The sequence below is a fragment of the Eptatretus burgeri genome, chromosome 4 (assembly GCF_056783735.1).
Source record: "Eptatretus burgeri isolate ZD-2024b chromosome 4, Ebu_testis_v1, whole genome shotgun sequence".
NCBI lineage: Eukaryota > Metazoa > Chordata > Myxini > Myxiniformes > Myxinidae > Eptatretus > Eptatretus burgeri.
In genome coordinates, this window is record NC_140964.1 from 49,884,471 (window position 1) to 49,909,470 (window position 25,000).

Consider the following 25,000-nt stretch of genomic DNA (forward strand, 5'->3'; position numbering starts at 1 on the left):
TTACTCAAAAAATAAGGGCTTCATCGACTCCCCTGATTTGCGACAAAGTGACCTTGACCTTCAAAATTTTGTGCACTGAAAGGGACCTCTATAGGCCTCTGATATGCGAAGTTACAAAAATTTCCAATGATAACTGTGCTCTGCAGAATTTTTTATACATGATTACAGACAAACAAACAAACAAACAAAAAACATACAAGCTGACTAACATATGTTGCAAAAACTTCGTTTTGGCAAGATAAAAAAACAAAAAACGATCACACTAAAAACTACGGAAAGTGCATTATAAACAAAGAAGAAAAAAAAGACCAAGTTTACAAGGCCTCATCAAAGCAGGTAGGCCACACCCAAATAGGCCGTGTGTCTGTCTGTCTGTCTGTCTGTCTGTCTGTCTGTCTGTCTGTCTGTCTGTCTGTCTGTCTGTCTGTCTGTCTGTCTGTCTCTCTCTCTCTCTCTCTGGCCCTGAAGCCCCTTCTGCCCTTCAGTCCTTTCTTGTTCGGTCGTGGGTCGTGAAAGCACCAGCAGCAACGCCGGAGAGAGCTCGCTGACCACGCCAGGGGCCCGAGGTCAGGCGCGGCTACGCAAGGCCATGGGGAGTCGACGTCGCAACCTGCCCACCGTCACGCCACGAGGGCGCGGGTAAGACCCTTCGGTCGCACGGGACCCGTTCAGTCCTCCAGGTCCTGTGCCATAAAGGTTTACGAACCCCATCTACCTTCCTGCCTATGGGGAGAGTTTTTCTTTGCTTTTGTATGACTGCTGTGGCGCCGTGTCCCTATAAGTAGACCTGTGTAAGTGACTGTACATTGCTCGTATTCGGTGGTAACGCTTTCTATTTGTTGCTTGTACATTACATGACTGCCTTGCTTCTGAATAAGTGTGTTATAATAAATGTCCTTGTGTGAAATGTATCCCGTTCGTCGTCTTTTTCCCTTTTGAAAGTGCCATCTTGAATCGCGGAATAAATTAGTAGTGGGTTTTGAACACCCGGGTAAAGAAGAGAATCTGATCCGTCGAGGTCGGCGATAACACCGCTCGGTTATCACTGTAGCACGGAACAGACCGCTTAAGCGGTTTGTGTCCAAGGCTGACCTGCGGTGAGGTATGATCGCCCGGTCGACTACTCGTGCAGGTACTTAGGTCGGTCGAATTTGGCGAGCAACCCTATCCTGCACAGGTGGGCAATTGGCACGATCGTGGTGAGGTTAAACCCCCACCCGTGACTGGCTCCTGGCGGTAGTTCCAGGAGGGTCGCGACTGAATTGTCCGTCCGGTGGGCGATGTGGTTGTGATTGGAGTTACGCAATCGCTTGCACGCCAGGCGGGCCAGAATTCGTAACAATATGTACAGTAATTCATCTCTGCTAATGCCTTGTTCAATTCCCGCAAACAGAATTCAAAAAGCTTGCCTAGTTTCGGAGATCATTTTTTCGGTGATTTCCATTAGCGGAGATATTTTGACTTCATAACTTTTTTCTCGGAGGAATTTTCAAAATCGGAGATGGTACTGTCTGCGCAGGGTATTATTACATATATATGCCAAGTTTCAGGAAGTTTCGATGAAAACTGTCGGATGTGAAACAAAAAAAATAGGAATGACACCATAAAAATTGATATGACATCATGGTGATGTATCATATGTGCGGTAATTCATCTCTGCTAATGCCCTGTTCGATTCCCGCAAACAGAATTCAAAAAGCTTGCCTCGTTTCGGAGAAAAATTTTTAGGCGATTTCCATTAGCGGAGATATTTTGACGTTATAACATTTTTCGAGGAGGAATTTTCAAAATTGGAGATCGTTACTGTCTGCGCAGGGTATTTTTACATATATATGCCAAGTTGCAGGAAGTTTCGATGAAAACTGTAGGCTGTGAAACAAAAAAATAGGAATGACGTCATAAAAATGATATGACGTCATAGTGATGCATCATTTGTGCGGTAATTCATCTCTGCTAATGCCCTGTTCGATTCCCACAAACAGAATTCAAAAAGCTTGCCTAGTTTCGGAGATAATATTTTAGGCGATTTCCATTAGCGGAGATATTTTGACGTTGTAACATTATTTCTAGGAGGAATTTTCAAAATCGGAGATCGTTACTGTCTGCGCAGGGTATTTTTACATGTATACGCCAAGTTTCAGAAAGTTTCAATGAAAACTGTAGGCTATGAAACAAAAAAGTCCACAAGAACAACAACATGAGTAAGACTTAGAGATCTTCCACAAGGATCTAAAAACCAAGTGCCTTTCAACTTCAGACTCCAGTCTGCCATGCATCTCACAGTCACCCGAGTTTCTTGTAAAAAAAAAAGAATATCCACCTTTACATTATTAATTAGCTGCATTGTTTGGACTTTACGTAATATATTACGTCCTCAGTTTATATTTAAACTTGCTATAATCATAATCATAATCAAGAAGTTTTTATGCAATCAAGTGCTTCCTTGCTTTAATAATATTTTTTTTCAGTCTTTTACAAGAAGCGCTAGAAATGACAGCAGCTTCCGGGTTCTTAACAATTATTTGTACTTTCTGGACAAAAGCATGCAAGTTGGGGAAAAAATAATTTAGATCTACTCGCTTCTTACGAGTAGTTTTTTTGTAAAAAAAAATCTAAGATATCGCATATAGCGATTAAGGTATCATCAAGACTACTATCTGGGGGGAGCTCCTCGCCAATAGCACTCGACGTCAGAGAGGAGCAACCGTCTGAATCATCGTCCTCAATTTCCTCAGGGCCTTCGCCCATTTGCTCAATCTCCATGGTTAATTCAGGAGGAGGGACTAAAGATGTAAGAGGAACACTCTCAGTGGTTACATCCTTAGTTGTGTCATTAACGATAGTGATGGCAATGTTGCTATCTTTAACAGGAGCACTACAAGGCTGAGATGACTCAGAGTATGGAGGGGGTAAGTCCAGTCTGAGGGACATTATAGTAATAGTTGGAGGTTGCAAACCAGGGAGGGGAGGGGGAGGAGAAACTTTTTTGTGGAAGTATCCAAAGGGGAAAAACGGAACATAAATATCAGGATCAAAGAAAGGTCCGCACTCGACAACTTGAGCAACCATCAGCATTTGAGAAACGAAAAAAAACAATATTTTTGTTCATACGGGAAACCGCCTTAACATTCTCAATCCCGATAATCTCACCAACACCAACAATTAGCTTCTCAATGTCGATCTCCGACGGAGGAATACAAACAAAGCCATGTTTCCTGGTTAGCGCTTCAAAGGAAGCGGACCGCGAACTTTCACCCGCCATGACTCTTCAATGGCCGGAAACATAAAAATAAATCGTGAACACCGTTCAAACGTCGACGGGTCACGAGAAAACAAGAATAATTTAAACGAAAGGAAAAGGTATAATGAATACAAAATAAGTAAATAAATAAACACGATAAACTAATAATGCACAAAAGTAGATCGGCAAGGCCACTGCCCAATGCACAACGAACGTACTGAATACCGCCGTGAATGCTCTTCTCTCCCTCCCTCCAACTCGAGAAATAGGGGGCACAAGAGAAGGGGTGGGGGGGGGGGGAGAGAAAACGCTGCACAGCTGAATAAGGTTGACAAGAGAGCACAAGTGGACAACACAGATTAACACACGCACCAACACGCCACCATGACACTGACACACAGAGTGACTGGTCACCAGGGGGGGGAGGGGAAGAAGAGAGGGAAAGAGGAAAGAGAAAGAGGAAAGAGAAAGAGGAAAGAGAAAGAGGAAAGAGAAAGAGGAAAGAGAAAGAGGAAAGAGAAAGAGGAAAGAGAAAGAGGAAAGAGAAAGAGGAAAGAGAAAGAGGAAAGAGAAAGAGGAAAGAGAAAGAGGAAAGAGAAAGAGGAAAGAGAAAGAGGAAAGAGAAAGAGGAAAGAGAAAGAGGAAAGAGAAAGAGGAAAGAGAAAGAGGAAAGAGAAAGAGGAAAGAGAAAGAGGAAAGAGAAAGAGGAAAGAGAAAGAGGAAAGAGAAAGAGGAAAGAGAAAGAGTAAAGAGAAAGAGGAAAGAGAAAGAGGAAAGAGAAAGAGGAAAGAGAAAGAGGAAAGAGAAAGAGGAAAGAGAAAGAGGAAAGAGAAAGAGGAAAGAGAAAGAGGAAAGAGAAAGAGGAAAGAGAAAGAGGAAAGAGAAAGAGGAAAGAGAAAGAGGAAAGAGAAAGAGGAAAGAGAAAGAGGAAAGAGAAAGAGGAAAGAGAAAGAGGAAAGAGAAAGAGGAAAGAGAAAGAGGAAAGAGAAAGAGGAAAGAGAAAGAGGAAAGAGAAAGAGGAAAGAGAAAGAGGAAAGAGAAAGAGGAAAGAGAAAGAGGAAAGAGAAAGAGGAAAGAGAAAGAGGAAAGAGAAAGAGGAAAGAGAAAGAGGAAAGAGAAAGAGGAAAGAGAAAGAGGAAAGAGAAAGAGGAAAGAGAAAGAGGAAAGAGAAAGAGGAAAGAGAAAGAGGAAAGAGAAAGAGGAAAGAGAAAGAGGAAAGAGGAAAGAGGAAAGAGGAAAGAGAAAGAGGAAAGAGAAAGAGGAAAGAGAAAGAGGAAAGAGAAAGAAGAAAGAGGAAAGAGGAAAGAGAAAGAAGAAAGAGGAAAGAGGAAAGAGAAAGAGGAAAGAGAAAGAGGAAAGAGAAAGAGGAAGAGGAAAGAGGAAAGAGAAAGAGGAAGAGGAAAGAGAAAGAGGAAAGAGAAAGAGGAAAGAGAAAGAGGAAAGAGAAAGAGGAAAGAGAAAGAGGAAAGAGAAAAGAGAAAGAGGAAAGAGAAAGAAGAAAGAGGAAAGAGGAAAGAGAAAGAGGAAAGAGAAAGAGGAAAGAGAAAGAAGAAGAGAAAGAGAAAGAGAAAGAAGAAGAGAAAGAGAAAGAGGAAAGAGAAAGAGGAAAGAGAAAGAGGAAAGAGAAAAGAGGAAAGAGAAAGAGGAAAGAGAAAGAGAAAAGAGAAAGAGGAAAGAGAAAAGAGGAAAAAGGAAAGAGGAAAGAAAAAAGAGGAAAGAGAAAAGAGGAAAGAGAAAAGAGGAAAGAGAAAGAGGAAAGAGAAAAGAGGAAAGAGGAAAGAGAAAAGAGGAAAGAGGAAAGAGAAAGAGGAAAGAGAAAAGAGAAAGAGGAAAGAGAAAGAGGAAAGAGAAAGAGGAAAGAGAAAGAGGAAAGAGAAAGAGGAAAGAGGAAAGAGAAAGAGGAAAGAGAAAAGGGAAAGAGAAAAGAGGAAGAGAAAAGAGAAAGAGGAAAGAGAAAGAGGAAAGAGGAAAGAGAAAGAGGAAAGAGAAAGAGGAAAGAGAAAGAGGAAAGAGAAAGAGGAAAGAGAAAGAGGAAAGAGAAAGAGGAAAGAGAAAGAGGACAGAGAAAGAGGAAAGAGATAGAGGAATAAGAAAGAGGAAGAAGAGGAAAGAGAAAGAGGAAAGAGAAAGAGGAAAGAGAAAGAGGAAAGAGAAAAGAGAAAGAGAAAGAGGAAAGAGAAAGAGGAAAGAGAAAGAGGAAAGAGAAAGAGGAAAGAGAAAGAGGAAAGAGAAAGAGGAAAGAGAAAGAGGAAAGAGAAAGAGGAAAGAGAAAGAGGAAAGAGAAAGAGGAAAGAGAAAGAGGAAAGAGAAAGAGGAAAGAGAAAGAGGAAAGAGAAAGAGGAAAGAGAAAGAGGAAAGAGAAAGAGGAAAGAGAAAGAGGAAAGAGAAAAGAGAAAGAGGAAAGAGAAAAGGGAAAGAGAAAGAGGAAAGAGAAAAGAGGAAAGAGAAAAGAGAAAAGAGAAAGAGGAAAGAGAAAGAGGAAAGAGGAAAGAGAAAGAGGAAAGAGAAAGAGGAAAGAGAAAGAGGAAAGAGAAAAGAGAAAGAGAAAGAGGAAAGAGAAAGAGGAAAGAGAAAGAGGAAAGAGAAAGAGGAAAGAGAAAGAGGAAAGAGAAAGAGGAAAGAGAAAGAGGAAAGAGAAAAGAGAAAGAGGAAAGAGAAAAGAGAAAGAGGAAAGAGAAAAGAGAAAGAGGAAAGAGAAAGAGGAAAGAGAAAGAGGAAAGAGAAAGAGGAAAGAGAAAGAGGAAAGAGAAAAGAGAAAGAGGAAAGAGAAAAGAGAAAAGAGAAAAGAGGAAAGAGAAAGAGGAAAGAGAAAGAGAAAGAGGAAAGAGGAAAGAGGAAAGAGAAAGAGGAAAGAGGAAAGAGAAAGAGAAAGAGAAAGAGGAAAGAGAAAGAGGAAAGAGAAAGAGAAAGAGGAAAGAGGAAAGAGGAAAGAGAAAGAGGAAAGAGGAAAGAGAAAGAGGAAAGAGAAAGAGGAAAGAGAAAGAGGAAAGAGAAAGAGGAAAGAGAAAGAGGAAAGAGGAAAGAGGAAAGAGAAAAGAGAAAGAGAAAGAGGAAAGAGAAAGAGGAAAGAGAAAGAGGAAAGAGAAAGAGGAAAGAGAAAGAGGAAAGAGAAAGAGGAAAGAGAAAGAGGAAAGAGAAAGAGGAAAGAGAAAGAGGAAAGAGGAAAGAGGAAAGAGAAAAGAGAAAGAGTTTCAAACGTTTCAAACTTAACTTTTTTGGTGCAAGTTATTTAGAAGCTTGCCATTCATTTAATATGTGTACTCGGATGCTGATATTTGGCATGGATGTTCCTTTGGGGTATCCAATTGGTGTAGTGAAGTTGAAATTAACAAATTATTTTAATTTTTTTTAGCTCGCCTGTTCGAAGAACAGAGAGCTATAGCGATACCCCATGCATGAGCATGAGCGTGAAAATGTTAAAGTTTTTGGTGCAAGTTATTTCCTTTCTAATGTATTTATCTATCACACTATTTATTACTGATTACAATATACAAATACATACATTGCTTTAAAATGATTTGGATCAGAGTTCACTGCAATGCTTGACAAAAAATATAATTAGACTAGTCTTATAAAAACAATAAATGTATAAACAGGCGAGCATTGGGTGGCTTTGACACCAACTCTCTGGTTTTGTTTGCATCGCTGCCAAAGTGATGGCTCGTATCTTGAAATATAATTGTATAAAAAGGGGAAACCTGGTTTAACAAAAATGTCATCAGCAACCGCCAATTTTCAGTGAGCCAGGAACCACCCGATACACTGCAGAACAACACGGGGCCAAAGCAGCTGAGTGGGCCCTGAACAGTATTCAAGTCAATCAACACAGTGTTCAGTAACAGTGCGAATATTGCAGAGCGTTCGCCAAGTGGCGAAAGCACTCAAGGAAGCACTCCAACGAAACGCTTAAAAAGAAACGGCTGCCTTCGCAAGCAATGATCCGTCATCATAAACACTTCTCGGAGATGCCCAAGCAATGTCCGAAATTGACAAATTAACACGTTGCAGCAGTTGAAGCTGCTGCTAAGTTCAAATATGAAGGTGACATCTTGCAATTCAGCTTAGTTTAAGAGATTATCAAAGTTATGGCACATGCACAAATGAAATAAAGCCATGAATGCTGGCGTCCATCGGGCATTTATAAGCATTACAATGTACCCAGCGATTCAGAGGTATCATGATCAGGAATTTGATAATACGAGTGAGGAAAGTGAAAAAAAAATTCATCGAAAAGAAATTATTGCGGCACATTCCAAGTCGAGGTATGGTTGAGCAGGCCAAAATAATGGCGGCTTCAGATCCTAGCAAGGTAACACAGGATATGCCTCAAGTCCCCATAGAGCGAGGTGGCCGAGAATGCACCGGATAAAGGATACAATTAAATAAAGCCGTTAATTATCTTCAAAATGGGGGTTTAAATGAACTCAAACACTCAAGTTTCAGAAATGTACCTCCTTGGAGCTCCTTTAGTGTGCATGAAAGTTTCACACTAATAGATTTCATGGTTTTAGAGTAATGGAGGGCACACACACACACACACACACACACACACACACACACACACACACACACACACACACACACACACACACACACACACACACACACACACACACACACACACACACACACACACACACACACACACACACACACACACACACACTTGCTGGACAGTAAAGATTCCATGATGTCTCACAAATTGAAGGTGAGTTGTTACCAGCATCCAGAACAAATTACAAATTACTGTCACCTTCAGTGGAACGTGAGGCTATATCATTCAGTGAAGAATGAAATTTTAGCAATCATCCAGAATAGCCACTTACTGCTCTTTGGCGCAGCACTCGTCTTCTTTGAAGACTGCTGGGATGTTTTCGGGTTGTTTTTGACCTGTCTGCAGGAATTGTCTGTTGGTTGTCCACCTGCAATCAGTCAAAGACAAAAAAGAGGATTTCAGACACCAAACTGCCATTATTGCATTAATCAGTTATAGCAGACCATCAGCCATGCTCACAGCTCTCCGTGCACTGCAAGGACAAGTAGTTTCCCACAAAAGGAAATCCAACACAAGCAACCCATGACTTGAGGAGTAAGTAGTCAATACAACATGTGAAGTAACTCATTGTTAAGCTTTATTCAATAATGCAAGTAACAATTCTCAACTAATATTCAAGAACTAATAATTAGGAATTATTTTTTTATGCCTCCACTGAAGAAGTCACCAGACGCATCATGTTTCCAGGTTCTCCATCTGTTTGTGCTCATTTTCTGCCTCCTCTGTAACCGCTTATCTGATTGACAACATTTTCACGACAGGTGCAACTCCTCAATCTGAATGTTTAAATGAAAATGTTGACGTTAGAGGCCACGTGGTGTGGTGGCCATGTTGGAAAATGGAAAAACTTTGGACCTCTTTATCTCCGAAACCGCTCCATAGAAAAACTTTAAACTTGGCACATGTGAAGTACTCCCCATGGAAAATAAGTGACATTTTTGATGATGTCACTGATGGATTGGGTATGATGTCATAAATGCACATGTCAACCACTTTACCTGATCAAAATGAAATATTTTGGGAGTCATCTCTGGATAAATTGGATTGGGTTGGGGGGGGGGGGATAAAATGAAAGTCATCGACGTGGTTCGGCAGCTATTTTCGGCAGGGAAGGAGAGAGAAGGAAGAAAGAAGAAGAAAGGGGAGGGAGAGGGGAAAGAGGGAGAAAGAGAGAGGGGAGAAAGAGAGAGGGGAGAAAGACAGAGGGGAGAAAGAGAGAGGGGAGAAAGAGAGAGGGGAGAAAGAGAGAGGGGAGAAAGAGAGAGGGGAGAAAGAGAGAGGGGAGAAAGAGAGAGGGGAGAAAGAGAGAGGGGAGAAAGAGAGAGGGGAGAAAGAGAGAGGGGAGAAAGAGAGAGGGGAGAAAGAGAGAGGGGAGAAAGAGAGAGGGGAGAAAGAGAGAGGAGGAGAAAGAGAGAGGGGAGAAAGAGAGAGGGGAGAAAGAGAGAGGGAGAAAGAGAGAGGGGAGAAAGAGAGAGGGGAGAAAGAGAGAGGGGAGAAAGAGAGAGGGGAGAAAGAGAGAGGGAGAAAGAGGGGAGAAAGAGAGAGGGGAGAAAGAGAGAGGGGAGAAAGAGGGAGGGGAGAAAGAGGGAAGGAGGGAGAGAGAAGGAGAAAGGAGAAAGGAGACAGAGAGAGAAGGAGAAGGAGGAAGGAGACAGAGAGAGAAGGAGAAGGAGAAAGGAGACAGAGAGAGAAGGAGAAGGAGAAAGGAGACAGAGAGAGAAGGAGAAGGAGAAAGGAGACAGAGGGAGAAGGAGAAGGAGAAAGGAGACAGAGAGAAAAGGAGGAAGGAGAAAGGAGACAGAGAGAAAAGGAGGAAGGAGAAAGGAGGAAGGAGAAAGGAGAAAGGAGAAAGGAGAAAGGAGGAAGGAGAAAGGAGAAAGGAGGAAGGAGGAAGGAGGAAAGAGAAAGGAGGAAGGAGAAAGGAGGAAGGAGAAAGGAGGAAGGAGAAAGGAGGAAGGAGAAAGGAGGAAGGAGAAAGGAGGAAGGACAAAGGAGGAAGGAAAAAGGAGGAAGGAGAAAGGAGGAAGGAGAAAGGAGGAAGGAGAAAGGAGGAAGGAGAAAGGAGGAAGGAGGAAGGAGAAAGGAGGAAGGAGAAAGGAGGAAGGAGGAAGGAGAAAGGAGGAAGGAGGAAGGAGGAAGGAGAAAGGAGGAAGGAGAAAGGAGGAAGGAGAAAGGAGGAAGGAGAAAGGAGGAAGGAGAAAGGAGGAAGGAGAAAGGAGGAAGGAGAAAGGAGGAAGGAGAAAGGAGGAAGGAGAAAGGAGGAAGGAGAAAGGAGGAAGGAGAAAGGAGGAAGGAGAAAGGAGGAAGGAGAAAGGAGAAAGGAGGAAGGAGAAAGGAGGAAGGAGAAAGGAGGAAGGAGAAAGGAGAAAGGAGAAAGGAGGAAGGAGAAAGGAGGAAGGAGAAAGGAGGAAGGAGAAAGGAGGAAGGAGAAAGGAGGAAGGAGAAAGGAGAAAGGAGGAAAGGAGAAAGGAGGAAGGAGAAAGGAGGAAGGAGAAAGGAGAAAGGAGGAAGGAGAAAGGAGGAAGGAGGAAGGAGAAAGGAGGAAGGAGAAAGGAGGAAGGAGGAAGGAGAAAGGAGGAAGGAGAAAGGAGGAAGGAGAAAGGAGAAAGGAGGAAGGAGAAAGGAGGAAAGAGAAAGGAGGAAGGAGAAAGGAGGCAGGAGAAAGGAGGAAGGAGAAAGGAGGAAGGAGAAAGGAGGAAGGAGAAAGGAGGAAGGAGAAAGGAGGAAGGAGAAAGGAGAAAGGAGAAAGGAGGAAGGAGAAAGGAGAAAGGAGGAAGGAGAAAGGAGGAAGGAGAAAGGAGGAAGGAGAAAGGAGGAAGGAGAAAGGAGGAAGGAGAAAGGAGGAAGGAGAAAGGAGGAAGGAGAAAGGAGGAAGGAGAAAGGAGGAAGGAGAAAGGAGGAAGGAGAAAGGAGGAAGGAGAAAGGAGGAAGGAGAAGGGAGGAAGGAGGAAGGAGAAGAGAGAAAGGAAGAAGGAGAAAGGAGAAAGGAGCAAGGAGAAAAGAGAAAGGAGAAAGGAGAAAGGAGAAAGGAGGAAGGAGAAAGGAGGAAGGAGAAAGGAGGAAGGAGAAAGGAGGAAGCAGAAAGGAGGAAGGAGAAAGGAGGAAGGAGAAAGGAGGAAGGAGAAAGGAGGAAGGAGAAAGGAGGAAGGAGAAAGGAGGAAGGAGGAAGGAGGAAGGAGAAAGGAGGAAGGAGAAAGGAGAAAGGAGAAAGGAGAAAGGAGAAAGGAGGAAGGAGAAAGGAGGAAGGAGAAAGGAGGAAGGAGAAAGGAGGAAGGAGAAAGGAGGAAGGAGAAAGGAGGAAGGAGAAAGGAGGAAGGAGAAAGGAGGAAGGAGAAAGGAGGAAGGAGAAAGGAGGAAGGAGAAAGGAGGAAGGAGAAAGGAGGAAGGAGAAAGGAGGAAGGAGGAAGGAGGAAGGAGAAAGGAGGAAGGAGAAAGGAGGAAGGAGAAAGGAGGAAGGAGAAAGGAGGAAGGAGAAAGGAGGAAGGAGAAAGGAGAAAGGAGGAAGGAGAAAGGAGAAAGGAGAAAGGAGAAAGGAGAAAGGAGAAAGGAGAAAGGAGAAAGGAGAAAGGAGAAAGGAGAAAGGAGAAAGGAGAAAGGAGAAAGGAGGAAGGAGAAAGGAGGAAGGAGAAAGGAGGAAGGAGGAAGGAGGAAGGAGGAAGGAGGAAGGAGGAAGGAGGAAGGAGGAAGGAGAAAGGAGAAAGGAGGAAGGAGAAAGGAGGAAGGAGAAAGGAGGAAGGAGAAAGGAGGAAGGAGAAAGGAGGAAGGAGAAAGGAGGAAGGAGAAAGGAGGAAGGAGAAAGGAGGAAGGAGAAAGGAGGAAGGAGAAAGGAGGAAGCAGAAAGGAGGAAGGAGAAAGGAGGAAGGAGGAAGGAGGAAGGAGGAAGGAGGAAGGAGGAAGGAGGAAGGAGGAAGGAGGAAGGAGGAAGGAGGAAGGAGGAAGGAGGAAGGAGGAAGGAGGAAGGAGAAAGGAGAAAGGAGGAAGGAGGAAGGAGAAAGGAGGAAGGAGAAAGGAGGAAGGAGAAAGGAGGAAGGAGAAAGGAGGAAGGAGAAAGGAGGAAGGAGAAAGGAGGAAGGAGAAAGGAGGAAGGAGAAAGGAGGAAGGAGAAAGGAGGAAGGAGGAAGGAGAAAGGAGAAAGGAGAAAGGAGGAAGGAGAAAGGAGGAAGGAGAAAGGAGGAAGGAGAAAGGAGGAAGGAGAAAGGAGGAAGGAGAAAGGAGGAAGGAGAAAGGGGGAAGGAGAAAGGATAAAGGAGAAAGGAAAAAGGAGGAAGGAGAAAGGAAGAAGGAGAAAGGAGGAAGGAGGAAGGAGAAAGGAGGAAGGAGAAAGGAAGAAGGAGAAAGGAGGAAGGAGAAAGGAGGAAGGAGAAAGGAGGAAGGAGAAAGGAGGAAGGAGGAAGGAGAAAGGAGTGAAGGAGAAAGGAGAAAGGAGGAAGGAGAAAGGAGGAAGGAGAAAGGAGGAAGGAGAAAGGAGGAAGGAGAAAGGAGGAAGGAGAAAGGAGGAAGGAGAAAGGAGGAAGGAGGAAGGAGAAAGGAGAAAGGAGAAAGGAGGAAGGAGAAAGGAGGAAGGAGAAAGGAGGAAGGAGAAAGGAGGAAGGAGGAAGGAGGAAGGAGAAAGGAGAAAGGAGGAAGGAGAAAGGAGAAAGGAGAAAGGAGGAAGGAGAAAGGAGGAAGGAGAAAGGAGGAAGGAGAAAGGAGGAAGGAGAAAGGAGGAAGGAGAAAGGAGGAAGGAGAAAGGAGGAAGGAAGAAAGGAGGAAGGACAAAGAAAGAAGGAGAAAGGAGGAAGGAGAAAGGAGGAAGGAGAAAGGAGGAAGGAGAAAGGAGAAAAGAGAAAGGAGGAAGGAGAAAGGAGGAAGGAGAAAGGAGGAAGGAGAAAGGAGGAAGGAGAAAGGAGGAAGGAGAAAGGAGGAAGGAGAAAGGAGAAAGGAGAAAGGAGAAAGGAGAAAGGAGAAAGGAGGAAGGAGAAAGGAGGAAGGAGAAAGGAGGAAGGAGAAAGGAGGAAGGAGAAAGGAGGAAGGAGAAAGGAGAAAGGAGAAAGGAGAAAGGAGGAAGGAGAAAGGAGGAAGGAGAAAGAAAGAAGGAGGAAGGAGAAAGGAGGAAGGGAGAAAGGAGGAAGGAGAAAGGAGGAAGGAGAAAGGAGGAAGGAGAAAGGAGGAAGGAGAAAGGAGGAAGGAGGAAGGAGAAAAGGAAGGAAGGAGAAAGGAGGAAGGAGAAAGGAGGAAGGAGGAAGGAGAAAGGAGGAAGGAGAAAGGAGGAAGGAGAAAGGAGGAAGGAGAAAGGAGGAAGCAGAAAGGAGGAAGGAGAAAGGAGGAAGGAGGAAGGAGAAAGGAGGAAGGAGAAAGGAGAAAGGAGGAAGGAGAAAGGAGGAAGGAGAAAGGAGGAAGGAGAAAGGAGGAAGGAGAAAGGAGGAAGGAGAAAGGAGGAAGGAGAAAGGAGGAAGGAGAAAGGAGGAAGGAGGAAGGAGAAAGGAGGAAGGAGAAAGGAGGAAGGAGAAAGGAGGAAGGAGAAAGGAGGAAGGAGGAAGGAGGAAGGAGAAAGGAGGAAGGAGAAAGGAGAAAGGAGAAAGGAGAAAGGAGAAAGGAGGAAGGAGAAAGGAGGAAGGAGAAAGGAGGAAGGAGAAAGGAGGAAGGAGAAAGGAGGAAGGAGGAAGGAGGAAGGAGAAAGGAGGAAGGAGAAAGGAGGAAGGAGAAAGGAGGAAGGAGAAAGGAGGAAGGAGAAAGGAGGAAGGAGAAAGGAGGAAGGAGGAAGGAGGAAGGAGAAAGGAGGAAGGAGAAAGGAGGAAGGAGAAAGGAGGAAGGAGAAAGGAGAAAGGAGAAAGGAGAAAGGAGAAAGGAGAAAGGAGAAAGGAGAAAGGAGAAAGGAGAAAGGAGAAAGGAGAAAGGAGAAAGGAGAAAGGAGGAAGGAGGAAGGAGGAAGGAGGAAGGAGGAAGGAGGAAGGAGGAAGGAGGAAGGAGGAAGGAGGAAGGAGGAAGGAGGAAGGAGGAAGGAGAAAGGAGAAAGGAGGAAGGAGAAAGGAGAAAGGAGGAAGGAGAAAGGAGGAAGGAGAAAGGAGGAAGGAGAAAGGAGGAAGGAGAAGGGAAGAAGGAGAAAGGAGGAAGGAGAAAGGAGGAAGGAGAAAGGAGGAAGGAGAAAGGAGGAAGGAGAAAGGAGGAAAGAAAAAGGAGGAAGGAAAAAGGAGGAAGGAGAAAGGAGGAAGGAGAAAGGAGGAAGGAGGAAGGAGGAAGGAGGAAGGAGGAAGGAGGAAGGAGGAAGGAGGAAGGAGGAAGGAGGAAGGAGGAAGGAGGAAGGAGGAAGGAGGAAGGAGGAAGGAGGAAGGAGAAAGGAGGAAGGAGAAAGGAGGAAGGAGAAAGGAGGAAGGAGAAAGGAGGAAGGAGAAAGGAGGAAGCAGAAAGGAGGAAGGAGAAAGGAGAAAGGAGGAAGGAGGAAGGAGGAAGGAGAAAGGAGAAAGGAGAAAGGAGAAAGGAGAAAGGAGAAAGGAGAAAGGAGAAAGGAGAAAGGAGAAAGGAGAAAGGAGAAAGGAGAAAGGAGAAAGGAGAAAGGAGAAAGGAGAAAGGAGAAAGGAGAAAGGAGAAAGGAGAAAGGAGAAAGGAGAAAGGAGAAAGGAGAAAGGAGAACGGAGAAAGGAGAAAGGAGAAAGAGAAGGAGAGGAAGAAGAGGAGGGGGAGGGGGAGAGGGGGGGGCGAGAGAGGGGCGAGAGAGGGGCGAGAGAGGAGCGAGAGAGGGGCGAGAGAGGGGCGAGAGAGGGGCGAGAGAGGGGCGAGAGAGGGGCGAGAGAGGGGCGAGAGGGTGAGAGAGCAAGCGAGAGGGGTGAGACAGGAAGAGTGGTGGTGGGGTTGAGGGGGGGGGGATATTCTGTCAGATGTGACATCCAGTTTCATGACACAAACATGAATGAATCACCCTGCCTGTGAAACACTGGGATGACAGTTGTTCAATGGGTTGGAATTTAAACCCAGGCTTGGCAGCTTGGAGCAAGCATGCATATCTCTCAGCTATCCTGCCATGATGCAAACGAAACGTTCCATTTTTTTGTTTGCATCAATGCCAAAGTGATGACTCGTATCATGAAAGAAGATTGTATAAAAATGGGAAAGCTGGTTTAACAAAAATGTCATCAGCAACCGCCCATTTTCAGCGAGCCAGCAACCACCCGATACACCGCAGAACAACACGGGGCGAACACAGCTGAGTGGGCCCTGAACAGTATTCCAGTAAATCAATACACAGTGTTCAGTAACAGTGCGAATATTGCAGAACGTTCGCCAAGTGGTGAAGCACTCAAGGAAGCACTCCAACGAAAAAGTTGAAAAGGAACTGCTGCCTTGGCAAGCAATGATCCGTCATCATAAACACCTCTCGGAGACGCCCAAGCAATGTCAGAAATTGACAAATTAACACGTTGTTATCAGTTGAAGCTGCTGCAAAGTTCAAATATGGAGATGATATCTTGTAATTCATCTTAGTTTAAGAGATTATCGAAGTTATGGCACATGCGCAAATGAAATAAAGCCATGAATGCTGGCGTCCCTCGGGCATTTATAATCATTACAATGTACCCAGCGATTCAGAGGTATGATGATCAGGAATTCGATAATATGAGTGAGGAAAGTGGAAAAAAAATGCATCGAAAAGAAATTATGGCGGCACGTTCCAAGTCGAGGAATGGTTGAGCAGGCCAAAATAATGGCGGCTTCAGATCCGAGCAAGTAACGCAGGGTATGCCTTCAGTCCCCACAGAGCGAGGTGGCCGAGAATGCACCGGATAAAGGATATAATGAAATAAAGCCGTTAATTATCTTCAAAATGGGAGTTTAAATGAACTCAAACCCTCAAGTTTCACAAATGTACCTCCTTGGAGTTCCTTTAGTGTGCATGAAAGTTTCACACTGATAGATTTCATGGTTTTAGAGTAATGGAGGACACACACACACACACACACACACACACACACACACACACACACACACACACACACACACACACACACACACACACACACACACACTTGCTGGACAGTAAAGATTCCATGATGTCTCACAAATTGAAGGTGAGTTGTTACCAGCATCCTGAACAAATTACAGTCACCTTCAGTGGAACGTGAGGCTATATCATTCAGTGAAGAATGAAATTTTAGCAATCATCCAGAATAGCCACTTACTGCTCTTTTGCGCAGCACTCGTCTTCTTTGAGGACTGCTGGGATGTTTTCGGGTTGTTTTTGACCTGTCTGCAGGAATTGTCTGTTGGTTGTCCACCTGCAATCAGTCAAAGACAAAAAAGAGGATTTCAGACACCAAACTGCCATTTTTGCATTAATCAGTTATAGCAGACCATCAGCCATGCTCACAGCTCTCCGTGCACTGCAAGGACAAGTAGTTTCCCACAAAAGGAAATCCAACACAAGCAACCCATGACTTGAGGAGTAAGTAGTCAATACAACATGTGAAGTAACTCATTGTTAAGCTTTATTCAATAATGCAAGTAACAATTCTCAACTAATATTCAAGAACTAATAATTAGGAATTATTTTTTTATGCCTCCACTGAAGAAGTCACCAAAAGCATCATGTTTCCAGGTTCTCCATCTGTTTGTGCTCATTTTCTGCCTCCTCTGTAACCGCTTATCTGATTGACAACATTTTCACGACAGGTGCAACTCCTCAATCTGAATGTTTAAATGAAAATGTTGACGTTAGAGGCCACGTGGTGTGGTGGCCATGTTGGAAAATGGAAAAACTTTGGACCTCTGTATCTCCGAAACCGCTCCATAGAAAAAATTTAAACTTGGCACATGTGAAGTACTCCCCATGGAAAATAAGTGACATTTTTGATGATGTCATAAATGCACATGTCAACCACTTTACCTGATCAAAATGAAATATTTTGGGAGTCATCTCTGGATAAATTGGATTGGGTTGGGGGGGGGGAGGGATAAAATGAAAGTCATCGACGTGGTTCGGCAGCTATTTTCGGCAGGGGAAGGAGAGAGAAGGAAGAAAGAGGGAGAAAGAGAGAGGGGAGAAAGAGAGAAGGAGAAAGGAGACAGAGAGAGAAGGAGGAAGGAGAAAGGAGACAGAGAGAGAAGGAGGAAGGAGAAAGGAGACAGAGAGAGAAGGAGGAAGGAGAAAGGAGACAGAGAGAGAAGGAGAAAGGAGACAGAGAGAGAAGGAGACAGAGAGAGAAGGAGGAAGGAGAAAGGAGACAGAGAGAGAAGGAGGAAGGAGAAAGGAGACAGAGAGAGAAGGAGGAAGGAGAAAGGAGACAGAGAGAGAAGGAGGAAGGAGAAAGGAGACAGAGAGAGAAGGAGGAAGGAGAAACGAGACAGAGAGAGAAGGAGGAAGGAGAAAGGAGACAGAGAGAGAAGGAGGAAGGAGAAAGGAGACAGAGAGAGAAGGAGGAAGGAGAAAGGAGACAGAGAGAGAAGGAGGAAGGAGAAAGGAGACAGAGAGAGAAGGAGGAAGGAGAAAGGAGACAGAGAGAGAAGGAGGAAGGAGAAAGGAGACAGAGAGAGAAGGAGGAAGGAGAAAGGAGACAGAGAGAGAAGGAGGAAGGAGAAAGGAGACAGAGAGAGAAGGAGGAAGGAGAAAGGAGACAGAGAGAGAAGGAGGAAGGAGAAAGGAGACAGAGAGAGAAGGAGGAAGGAGGAAGGAGAAAGGAGAAAGGAGGAAGGAGGAAGGAGGAAGGAGGAAGGAGGAAGGAGGAAGGAGGAAGGAGGAAGGAGGAAGGAGGAAGGAGGAAGGAGGAAGGAGGAAGGAGGAAGGAGGAAGGAGGAAGGAGGAAGGAGGAAGGAGGAAGGAGGAAGGAGGAAGGAGGAAGGAGGAAGGAGGAAGGAGGAAGGAGAAAGGAGAAAGGAGAAAGGAGAAAGGAGAAAGGAGAAAGGAGAAAGGAGAAAGGAGAAAGGAGAAAGGAGAAAGGAGAAAGGAGAAAGGAGAAAGGAGAAAGGAGAAAGGAGAAAGGAGAAAGGAGAAAGGAGAAAGGAGAAAGGGAGAAAGGAGAAAGGAGAAAGGAGGAAAGAGGAAAGAGGAAAGAGGAAAGAGGAAAGAGGAAAGAGGAAAGAGGAAAGAGGAAAGAGGAAAGAGGGAAGGAGGAAGGAGGAAGGAGGAAGGAGGAAGGAGGAAGGAGGAAGGAGGAAGGAGGAAGGAGGAAGGAGGAAGGAGGAACGAGGAACGAGGAACGAGGAACGAGGAACGAGGAACGAGAAAGAGAAGGAGAAGAAGAGGAGGGGGAGGGGAGAAGGAGGAGCAAGAGGGGGGCGAGAGAGGGGGCGAGAGAGGGGCGCGAGAGAGGGGAGCGAGAGAGGGGCGAGAGAGGGGCGAGAGAGGGACGAGAGAGGGGCGAGAGAGGGGCGGGAGGGGGGCGGGAGAGGGGCGAGAGAGGGGGGAGAGAGGGGCGAGAGAGGGGCGAGAGAGGGGCGAGAGAGGGGCGAGAGAGGGGCGAGAGAGGGGCGAGAGAGGGGCGAGAGGGGGGCGAGAGAGGGGCGAGAGAGGACGAGAGAGGACGAGAGAGGACGAGAGAGGACGAGAGAGGACGAGAGAGGACGAGAGAGGACGAGAGGTGAGAGAGCAAGCGAGAGGGGTGAAACAGGAAGAGGGGTGGTGGGGTTGAGGGGGGGGGGATATTCTGTCAGATGTGACATCCAGTTTCATGACACAAACATGAATGAATCACCCTGCCTGTGAAACACTGGGATGACAGTTGTTCAATGGGTTGGAATTTAAACCCAGGCTTGGCAGCTTAGAGCAAGCATGCATATCTCTCAGCTATCCTGCCATGATGCAAACGAAACATTCCATTTTTTTGTTTGCATCAATGCCAAAGTGATGACTCGTATCATGAAAGAAGATTGTATAAAAATGGGAAAGCTGGTTTAACAAAAATGTCATCAGCAACCGCCCATTTTCAGCGAGCCAGCAACCACCCGATACACCGCAGAACAACACGGGGCGAACACAGATGAGTGGGCCCTGAACAGTGTTCCAGGAAATCAATACACAGTGTTCAGTAACAGTGCGAATATTGCAGAACGTTCGCCAAGTGGTGAAGCACTCAAGGAAGCACTCCAACGAAAAAGTTGAAAAGGAACTGCTGCCTTGGCAAGCAATGATCCGTCATCATAAACACCTCTCGGAGACACCCAAGCAATGTCAGAAATTGACAAATTAACACGTTGTTATCAGTTGAAGCTGCTGCAAAGTTCAAATATGGAGATGATATCTTGTAATTCATCTTAGTTGAAGAGATTATCGAAGTTATGGCACATGCGCAAATGAAATAAAGCCATGAATGCTGGCGTCCCTCGGGCATTTATAATCATTACAATGTACCCAGCGATTCAGAGGTATGATGATCAGGAATTCGATAATATGAGTGAGGAAAGTGGAAAAAAAATGCATCGAAAAGAAATTATGGCGGCACGTTCCAAGTTGAGGAATGGTTGAGCAGGCCAAAATAATGGCGGCTTCAGATCCGAGCAAGTAACGCAGGGTATGCCTTAAGTCCCCACAGAGCGAGGTGGCCGAGAATGCACCGGATAAAGGATATAATGAAATAAAGCCGTTAATTATCTTCAAAATGGGAGTTTAAATGAACTCAGACACTCAAGTTTCACAAATGTACCTCCTTGGAGTTCCTTTAGTGTGCATGAAAGTTTCACACTGATAGATTTCATGGTTTTAGAGTAATGGAGGACACACACACACACACACACACACACACACACACACACACACACACACACACACACACACACACACACACACACACACACACACACACACACACGACAGTAAAGATTCCATGATGTCTCACAAATTGAAGGTGAGTTGTTACCAGCATCCTGAAGAAATTACAAATTACCGTCACCTTCAGTGGAACGTGAGGTGATCTCATTCAGTGAAAAATGAAATTTTAACAATCATCCAGAATAGCCACTTACTGCTCTTTGGCGCAGCACTCATCTTCTTTGAGGACTGCCGGGATGTTTTCGGGTTGCTATTGACCTGTCTGCAGGAAGAGTCTGTTGGTTGTCCACCTGCAATCAGTCAAAGACAAAAAAGAGGATTTCCTCTTTTTTGTCATGGCTTTGCCTTGTCATGGCAGAACCCGAGGGGAATCATCGAGATCTTTGACACAATTTTCCCGTAACGAGACAAAACAGAGACAAGTTGTTGATTCGACACGAAAGGAGGCACGTTAGAGACAATTATTTTCATTGCCGGGACATCCATCGGGGAGGCCATAACAAAGTGACCACTGTGTGTGGTTAACCGGGAACTCACGACGTCGTGAACAAAACGAACATCGGAGACAAACACCACGACCTTCAATTCATGTGTGATGCAGCACGGACATGCTCAATGCCGATAACGTCTCCAACAGCCAAAACAATCTCCTCAATAAGAACCCCATTGGGGTGGGGGGGACACACACATTAGTGTTTTTACGAGTAAGTACCTCGAAAGCAGCATCATGATGCGAGCGAGCCGCTGCCATGTTACAACCAAGACGCGGCGCTCGTCGTCTTCCTCACTGAGGAAGAGGAAGTTAACAATACGCTCCGACTGTCCCGAAATTTGGGAAAGAGGGCGCGAACTAAACAAAATAAGGAAAGGCAAGCAAAATAAAAACCAAAATAAAGCAGGTTTAAAGTGAAAGGCTTTTATATAATGAATGGACTAACAGAGCACCGCCCAAAAACAGGCGATACCCTGACTAGCGCCGCGACGAACTCTCTCTCTTTTCCACACAGAAAGAAAACACGGAAAAAGCTCACAAACAAAAAAACACAATCACAGAGGGATGAAATGGGGAAAGGGGAAACACAAACCAGCACAACGGAGGACGGGCACTCACGACACGAAGTGAGCAGCCGCCATGACAGTACACACGACGAACCAACAGCCAGCAGGGGGCGGGAGAAAGAGGGGGGGGGAGAAAGAGGGGGAGGAGGAAGGGGAGGAGAAAGAGGGGGGGGAGAAAGAGGGGAGGGGAGGTTCAGAGAAGGGAGAAAGAGTGGAGAAAGATTGAGGGGAGAGAGAGGGAGAAGGGGAGGGAGAGAGAGAGAGAGGGAGAAGGGTGAGATAGAGAGAGAGAGAGAGGGGGAGAAGGGGAGAGAGAGAGAGAGAGAGGGGGAGAAGGGGGAGAGAGAGAGAGAGAGGGGGAGAAGGGGAGAGAGAGAAAGAGAGGGGGGGAGAGAGAGAGAGCGAGAGGGGTGAGAGAGCGAGAGGGGTGAGAGAGCGAGAGAGAGCGAGAGAGAGCGAGAGGGGTGAGAGAGCGAGAGAGAGCGAGAGGGGTGAGAGAGCGAGAGAGAGCGAGAGGGGCGAGAGAGCGAGAGAGAGAGAGAGCGAGAGGGGCGAGAGAGAGCGAGAGGGGCGAGAGAGAGCGAGAGAGAGAGAGAGAGCGAGAGGGGCGAGAGAGAGCGAGAGGGGCGAGAGAGAGGGGCGAGAGAGAGCGAGAGGGGCGAGAGAGAGCGAGAGGGGCGAGAGAGAGGGGCGAGAGAGAGCGAGAGGGGCGAGAGAGAGCGAGAGGGGCGAGAGAGAGGATGGCGAGAGAGAGCGAGAGAGAGCGAGAGGGGCGAGAGAGAGAGCGAGAGGGGCGAGAGAGAGAGCGAGAGGGGCGAGAGAGAGAGCGAGAGGGGCGAGAGAGAGAGCGAGAGGGGCGAGAGAGAGAGCGAGAGGGGCGAGAGAGAGAGAGCGAGAGGGGCGAGAGAGAGAGAGCGAGAGGGGCGAGAGAGAGAGAGCGAGAGGGGCGAGAGAGAGAGCGAGAGGGGCGAGAGAGAGAGCGAGAGGGGCGAGAGAGAGAGCGAGAGGGGCGAGAGAGCGAGAGGAGCGAGAGAGCGAGAGAGAGCGAGAGGGCGAGAGAGAGCGAGAGGGGCGAGAGAGAGAGAGAGAGAGGGGCGAGAGAGAGCGAGAGGGCGAGAGAGAGCGAGAGGGGCGAGAGGGGCGAGAGAGAGCGAGAGAGGCGAGAGAGAGCGAGAGCGAGAGGGGCGAGAGAGAGCGAGAGCGAGAGGGGCGAGAGAGAGAGAGCGAGAGGGGCGAGAGAGAGAGAGCGAGAGGGGCGAGAGAGAGAGAGCGAGAGGGGCGAGAGAGAGAGCGAGAGGGGCGAGAGAGAGAGAGCGAGAGGGGCGAGAGAGAGAGAGCGAGAGGGGCGAGAGAGAGAGAGAGCGAGAGGGGCGAGAGAGAGAGAGAGAGCGAGAGCGAGAGGGGCGAGAGGGGCGAGAGAGAGAGCGAGAGCGAGAGGGGCGAGAGAGAGAGCGAGAGCGAGAGGGGCGAGAGGGGCGAGAGAGAGAGCGAGAGCGAGAGAGCGAGAGGGGCGAGAGAGAGAGCGAGAGCGAGAGAGCGAGAGGGGCGAGAGAGAGAGCGAGAGGGGCGAGAGAGAGAGCGAGAGCGAGAGCGAGAGGGGCGAGAGAGAGAGCGAGAGGGGCGAGAGAGGCGAGAGAGAGAGCGAGAGGGGCGAGAGAGAGAGAGCGAGAGGGGCGAGAGAGAGAGAGAGGGGCGAGAGAGAGAGAGCGAGAGGGGCGAGAGAGAGAGAGCGAGGGGGGCGAGAGAGAGAGAGAGCGAGAGGGGCGAGAGAGAGAGAGCGAGAGGGGCGAGAGAGAGAGAGCGAGAGGGGCGAGAGAGAGAGAGCGAGAGGGGCGAGAGAGAGAGAGAGAGAGGGGCGAGAGAGAGGGAGGGAGAGGGGCGAGAGAGAGAGAGCGAGAGGGGCGAGAGAGAGAGAGCGAGAGGGGCGAGAGAGAGAGAGCGAGAGGGGCGAGAGAGAGCGAGAGGGGCGAGAGAGAGAGAGAGCGAGAGGGGCGAGAGAGAGAGAGAGCGAGAGGGGCGAGAGAGAGAGAGAGAGCGAGAGGGGCGAGAGAGAGAGAGAGAGCGAGAGGGGCGAGAGAGAGAGAGAGCGAGAGCGAGAGGGGCGAGAGAGAGAGCGAGAGGAGCGAGAGAGAGAGCGAGAGGGGCGAGAGAGAGAGCGAGAGGGGCGAGAGAGAGAGCGAGAGGGGCGAGAGAGAGAGCGAGAGGGGCGAGAGAGAGAGCGAGAGGGGCGAGAGAGAGAGCGAGAGGGGCGAGAGAGAGAGCGAGAGGGGCGAGAGAGAGAGCGAGAGGGGCGAGAGAGAGAGCGAGAGGGGCGAGAGAGAGAGCGAGAGGGGCGAGAGAGAGCGAGAGGGGCGAGAGAGAGCGAGAGGGGCGAGAGAGAGCGAGAGGGGCGAGAGAGAGCGAGAGGGGCGAGAGAGAGCGAGAGGGGCGATAGAGAGCGAGAGGGGCGATAGAGAGCGAGAGGGGCGATAGAGAGCGAGAGGGGCGATAGAGAGCGAGAGGGGCGATAGAGAGCGAGAGGGGCGAGAGAGAGCGAGAGGGGCGAGAGAGAGCGAGAGGGGCGAGAGAGAGCGAGAGGGGCGAGAGACAGGCAGAGGGGCGAGAGAGAGCGAGAGGGGCGAGAGAGAGCGAGAGGGGCGAGAGAGAGCGAGAGGGGCGAGAGAGAGCGAGAGGGGCGAGAGACAGGCAGAGGGGCGAGAGACAGGCAGAGGGGCGAGAGACAGGCAGAGGGGCGAGAGACAGGCAGAGGGGCGAGAGACAGGCAGAGGGGCGAGAGACAGGCAGAGGGGCGAGAGACAGGCAGAGGGGCGAGAGACAGGCAGAGGGGCGAGAGACAGGCAGAGGGGCGAGAGACAGGCAGAGGGGCGAGAGACAGGCAGAGGGGCGAGAGACAGGCAGAGGGGCGAGAGACAGGCAGAGGGGCGAGAGACAGGCAGAGGGGCGAGAGACAGGCAGAGGGGCGAGAGACAGGCAGAGGGGCGAGAGACAGGCAGAGGGGCGAGAGACAGGCAGAGGGGCGAGAGACAGGCAGAGGGGCGAGAGACAGGCAGAGGGGCGAGAGACAGGCAGAGGGGCGAGAGACAGGCAGAGGGGCGAGAGACAGGCAGAGGGGCGAGAGACAGGCAGAGGGGCGAGAGACAGGCAGAGGGGCGAGAGACAGGCAGAGGGGCGAGAGACAGGCAGAGAGGGGCGAGAGACAGGCAGAGGGGCGAGAGACAGGCAGAGGGGCGAGAGACAGGCAGAGGGGCGAGAGACAGGCAGAGGGGCGAGAGACAGGCAGAGGGGCGAGAGACAGGCAGAGGGGCGAGAGACAGGCAGAGGGGCGAGAGACAGGCAGAGGGGCGAGAGACAGGCAGAGGGGCGAGAGACAGGCAGAGGGGCGAGAGACAGGCAGAGGGGTGAGAGACAGGCAGAGGGGTGAGAGACAGGCAGAGGGGTGAGAGACAGGCAGAGGGGTGAGAGACAGGCAGAGGGGTGAGAGACAGGCAGAGGGGTGAGACAGGCAGAGGGGTGAGACAGGCAGAGGGGTGAGACAGGCAGAGGGGTGAGACAGGCAGAGGGGTGAGACAGGCAGAGGGGTGAGACAGGCAGAGGGGTGAGACAGGCAGAGGGGTGAGACAGGCAGAGGGGTGAGACAGGCAGAGGGGTGAGGCAGGCAGAGGGGGGAGACGGGCAGAGGGGTGAGACAGGCAGAGGGGTGAGACAGGCAGAGGGGTGAGACAGGCAGAGGGGTGAGACAGGCAGAGGGGTGAGACAGGCAGAGGGGTGAGACAGGCAGAGGGGTGAGACAGGCAGAGGGGTGAGACAGGCAGAGGGGTGAGACAGGCAGAGGGGGGAGACAGGCAGAGGGGTGAGACAGGCAGAGGGGTGAGACAGGCAGAGGAGTGAGACAGGCAGAGGAGTGAGACAGGCAGAGGGGTGAGACAGGCAGAGGGGTAAGACAGGCAGAGGGGTGAGAGAGGAAGAGGGGTGAGACAGGAAGAGGGGTGAGACAGGAAGTGGGGTGGCCAGGCGGGGGGGGGCATTCTGTCAAATGTGACATCCAGTTGAACGACACACACATTTATGAATCATCCTGCCTGTGAAACAATGGGATGACACTTTTTTGCTGGGTTGGGATTCAAACCCAGGCTTGGCGGCTTAGAGCAAGCATGCGTACCGTACCTCTCGGCTATCCTGCCATGATGTTTATGAAACCTTCCATTTTTTTGTTTGTCTTTATTGATGCTGAAGTGATGGCTCGTATCATGAAAGAAGATTGCACAAAAATGGGAAACTTGGTTTAACAAAAATTGTCACATTTTCAGTGAGCCTGATACACCACAGAACAACATGGGGCCAACACTGCTGAATGGGCCCTGAACATTGTTCAAGTCAATCAATACACAGCATTTCGTAACAGTGCGGATAT

General features: G+C 48.4%; 1 protein-coding gene across 3 annotated transcripts in view; it reads right to left on the reverse strand.

Moving 5' to 3' along the window:
- Positions 1 to 25,000, reverse strand: part of LOC147028018 (uncharacterized) — a 79,234-nt gene that overhangs the window by 29,557 nt on the left and 24,677 nt on the right. For 2 of the 3 annotated variants that reach the window (XM_085877946.1, XM_085877944.1), the window contains 3 exons: positions 19,725 to 19,820; positions 15,950 to 16,045; positions 8,068 to 8,163 (listed from right to left, as the gene is read on the reverse strand). In XM_085877946.1, coding sequence (XP_085734072.1) covers positions 8,068 to 8,163; positions 15,950 to 16,045; positions 19,725 to 19,820 — 288 coding nt within the window. The remainder of the gene's footprint in view (positions 1 to 8,067; positions 8,164 to 15,949; positions 16,046 to 19,724; positions 19,821 to 25,000) is intronic. The other variant, XM_085877945.1, reaches the window with a different exon arrangement.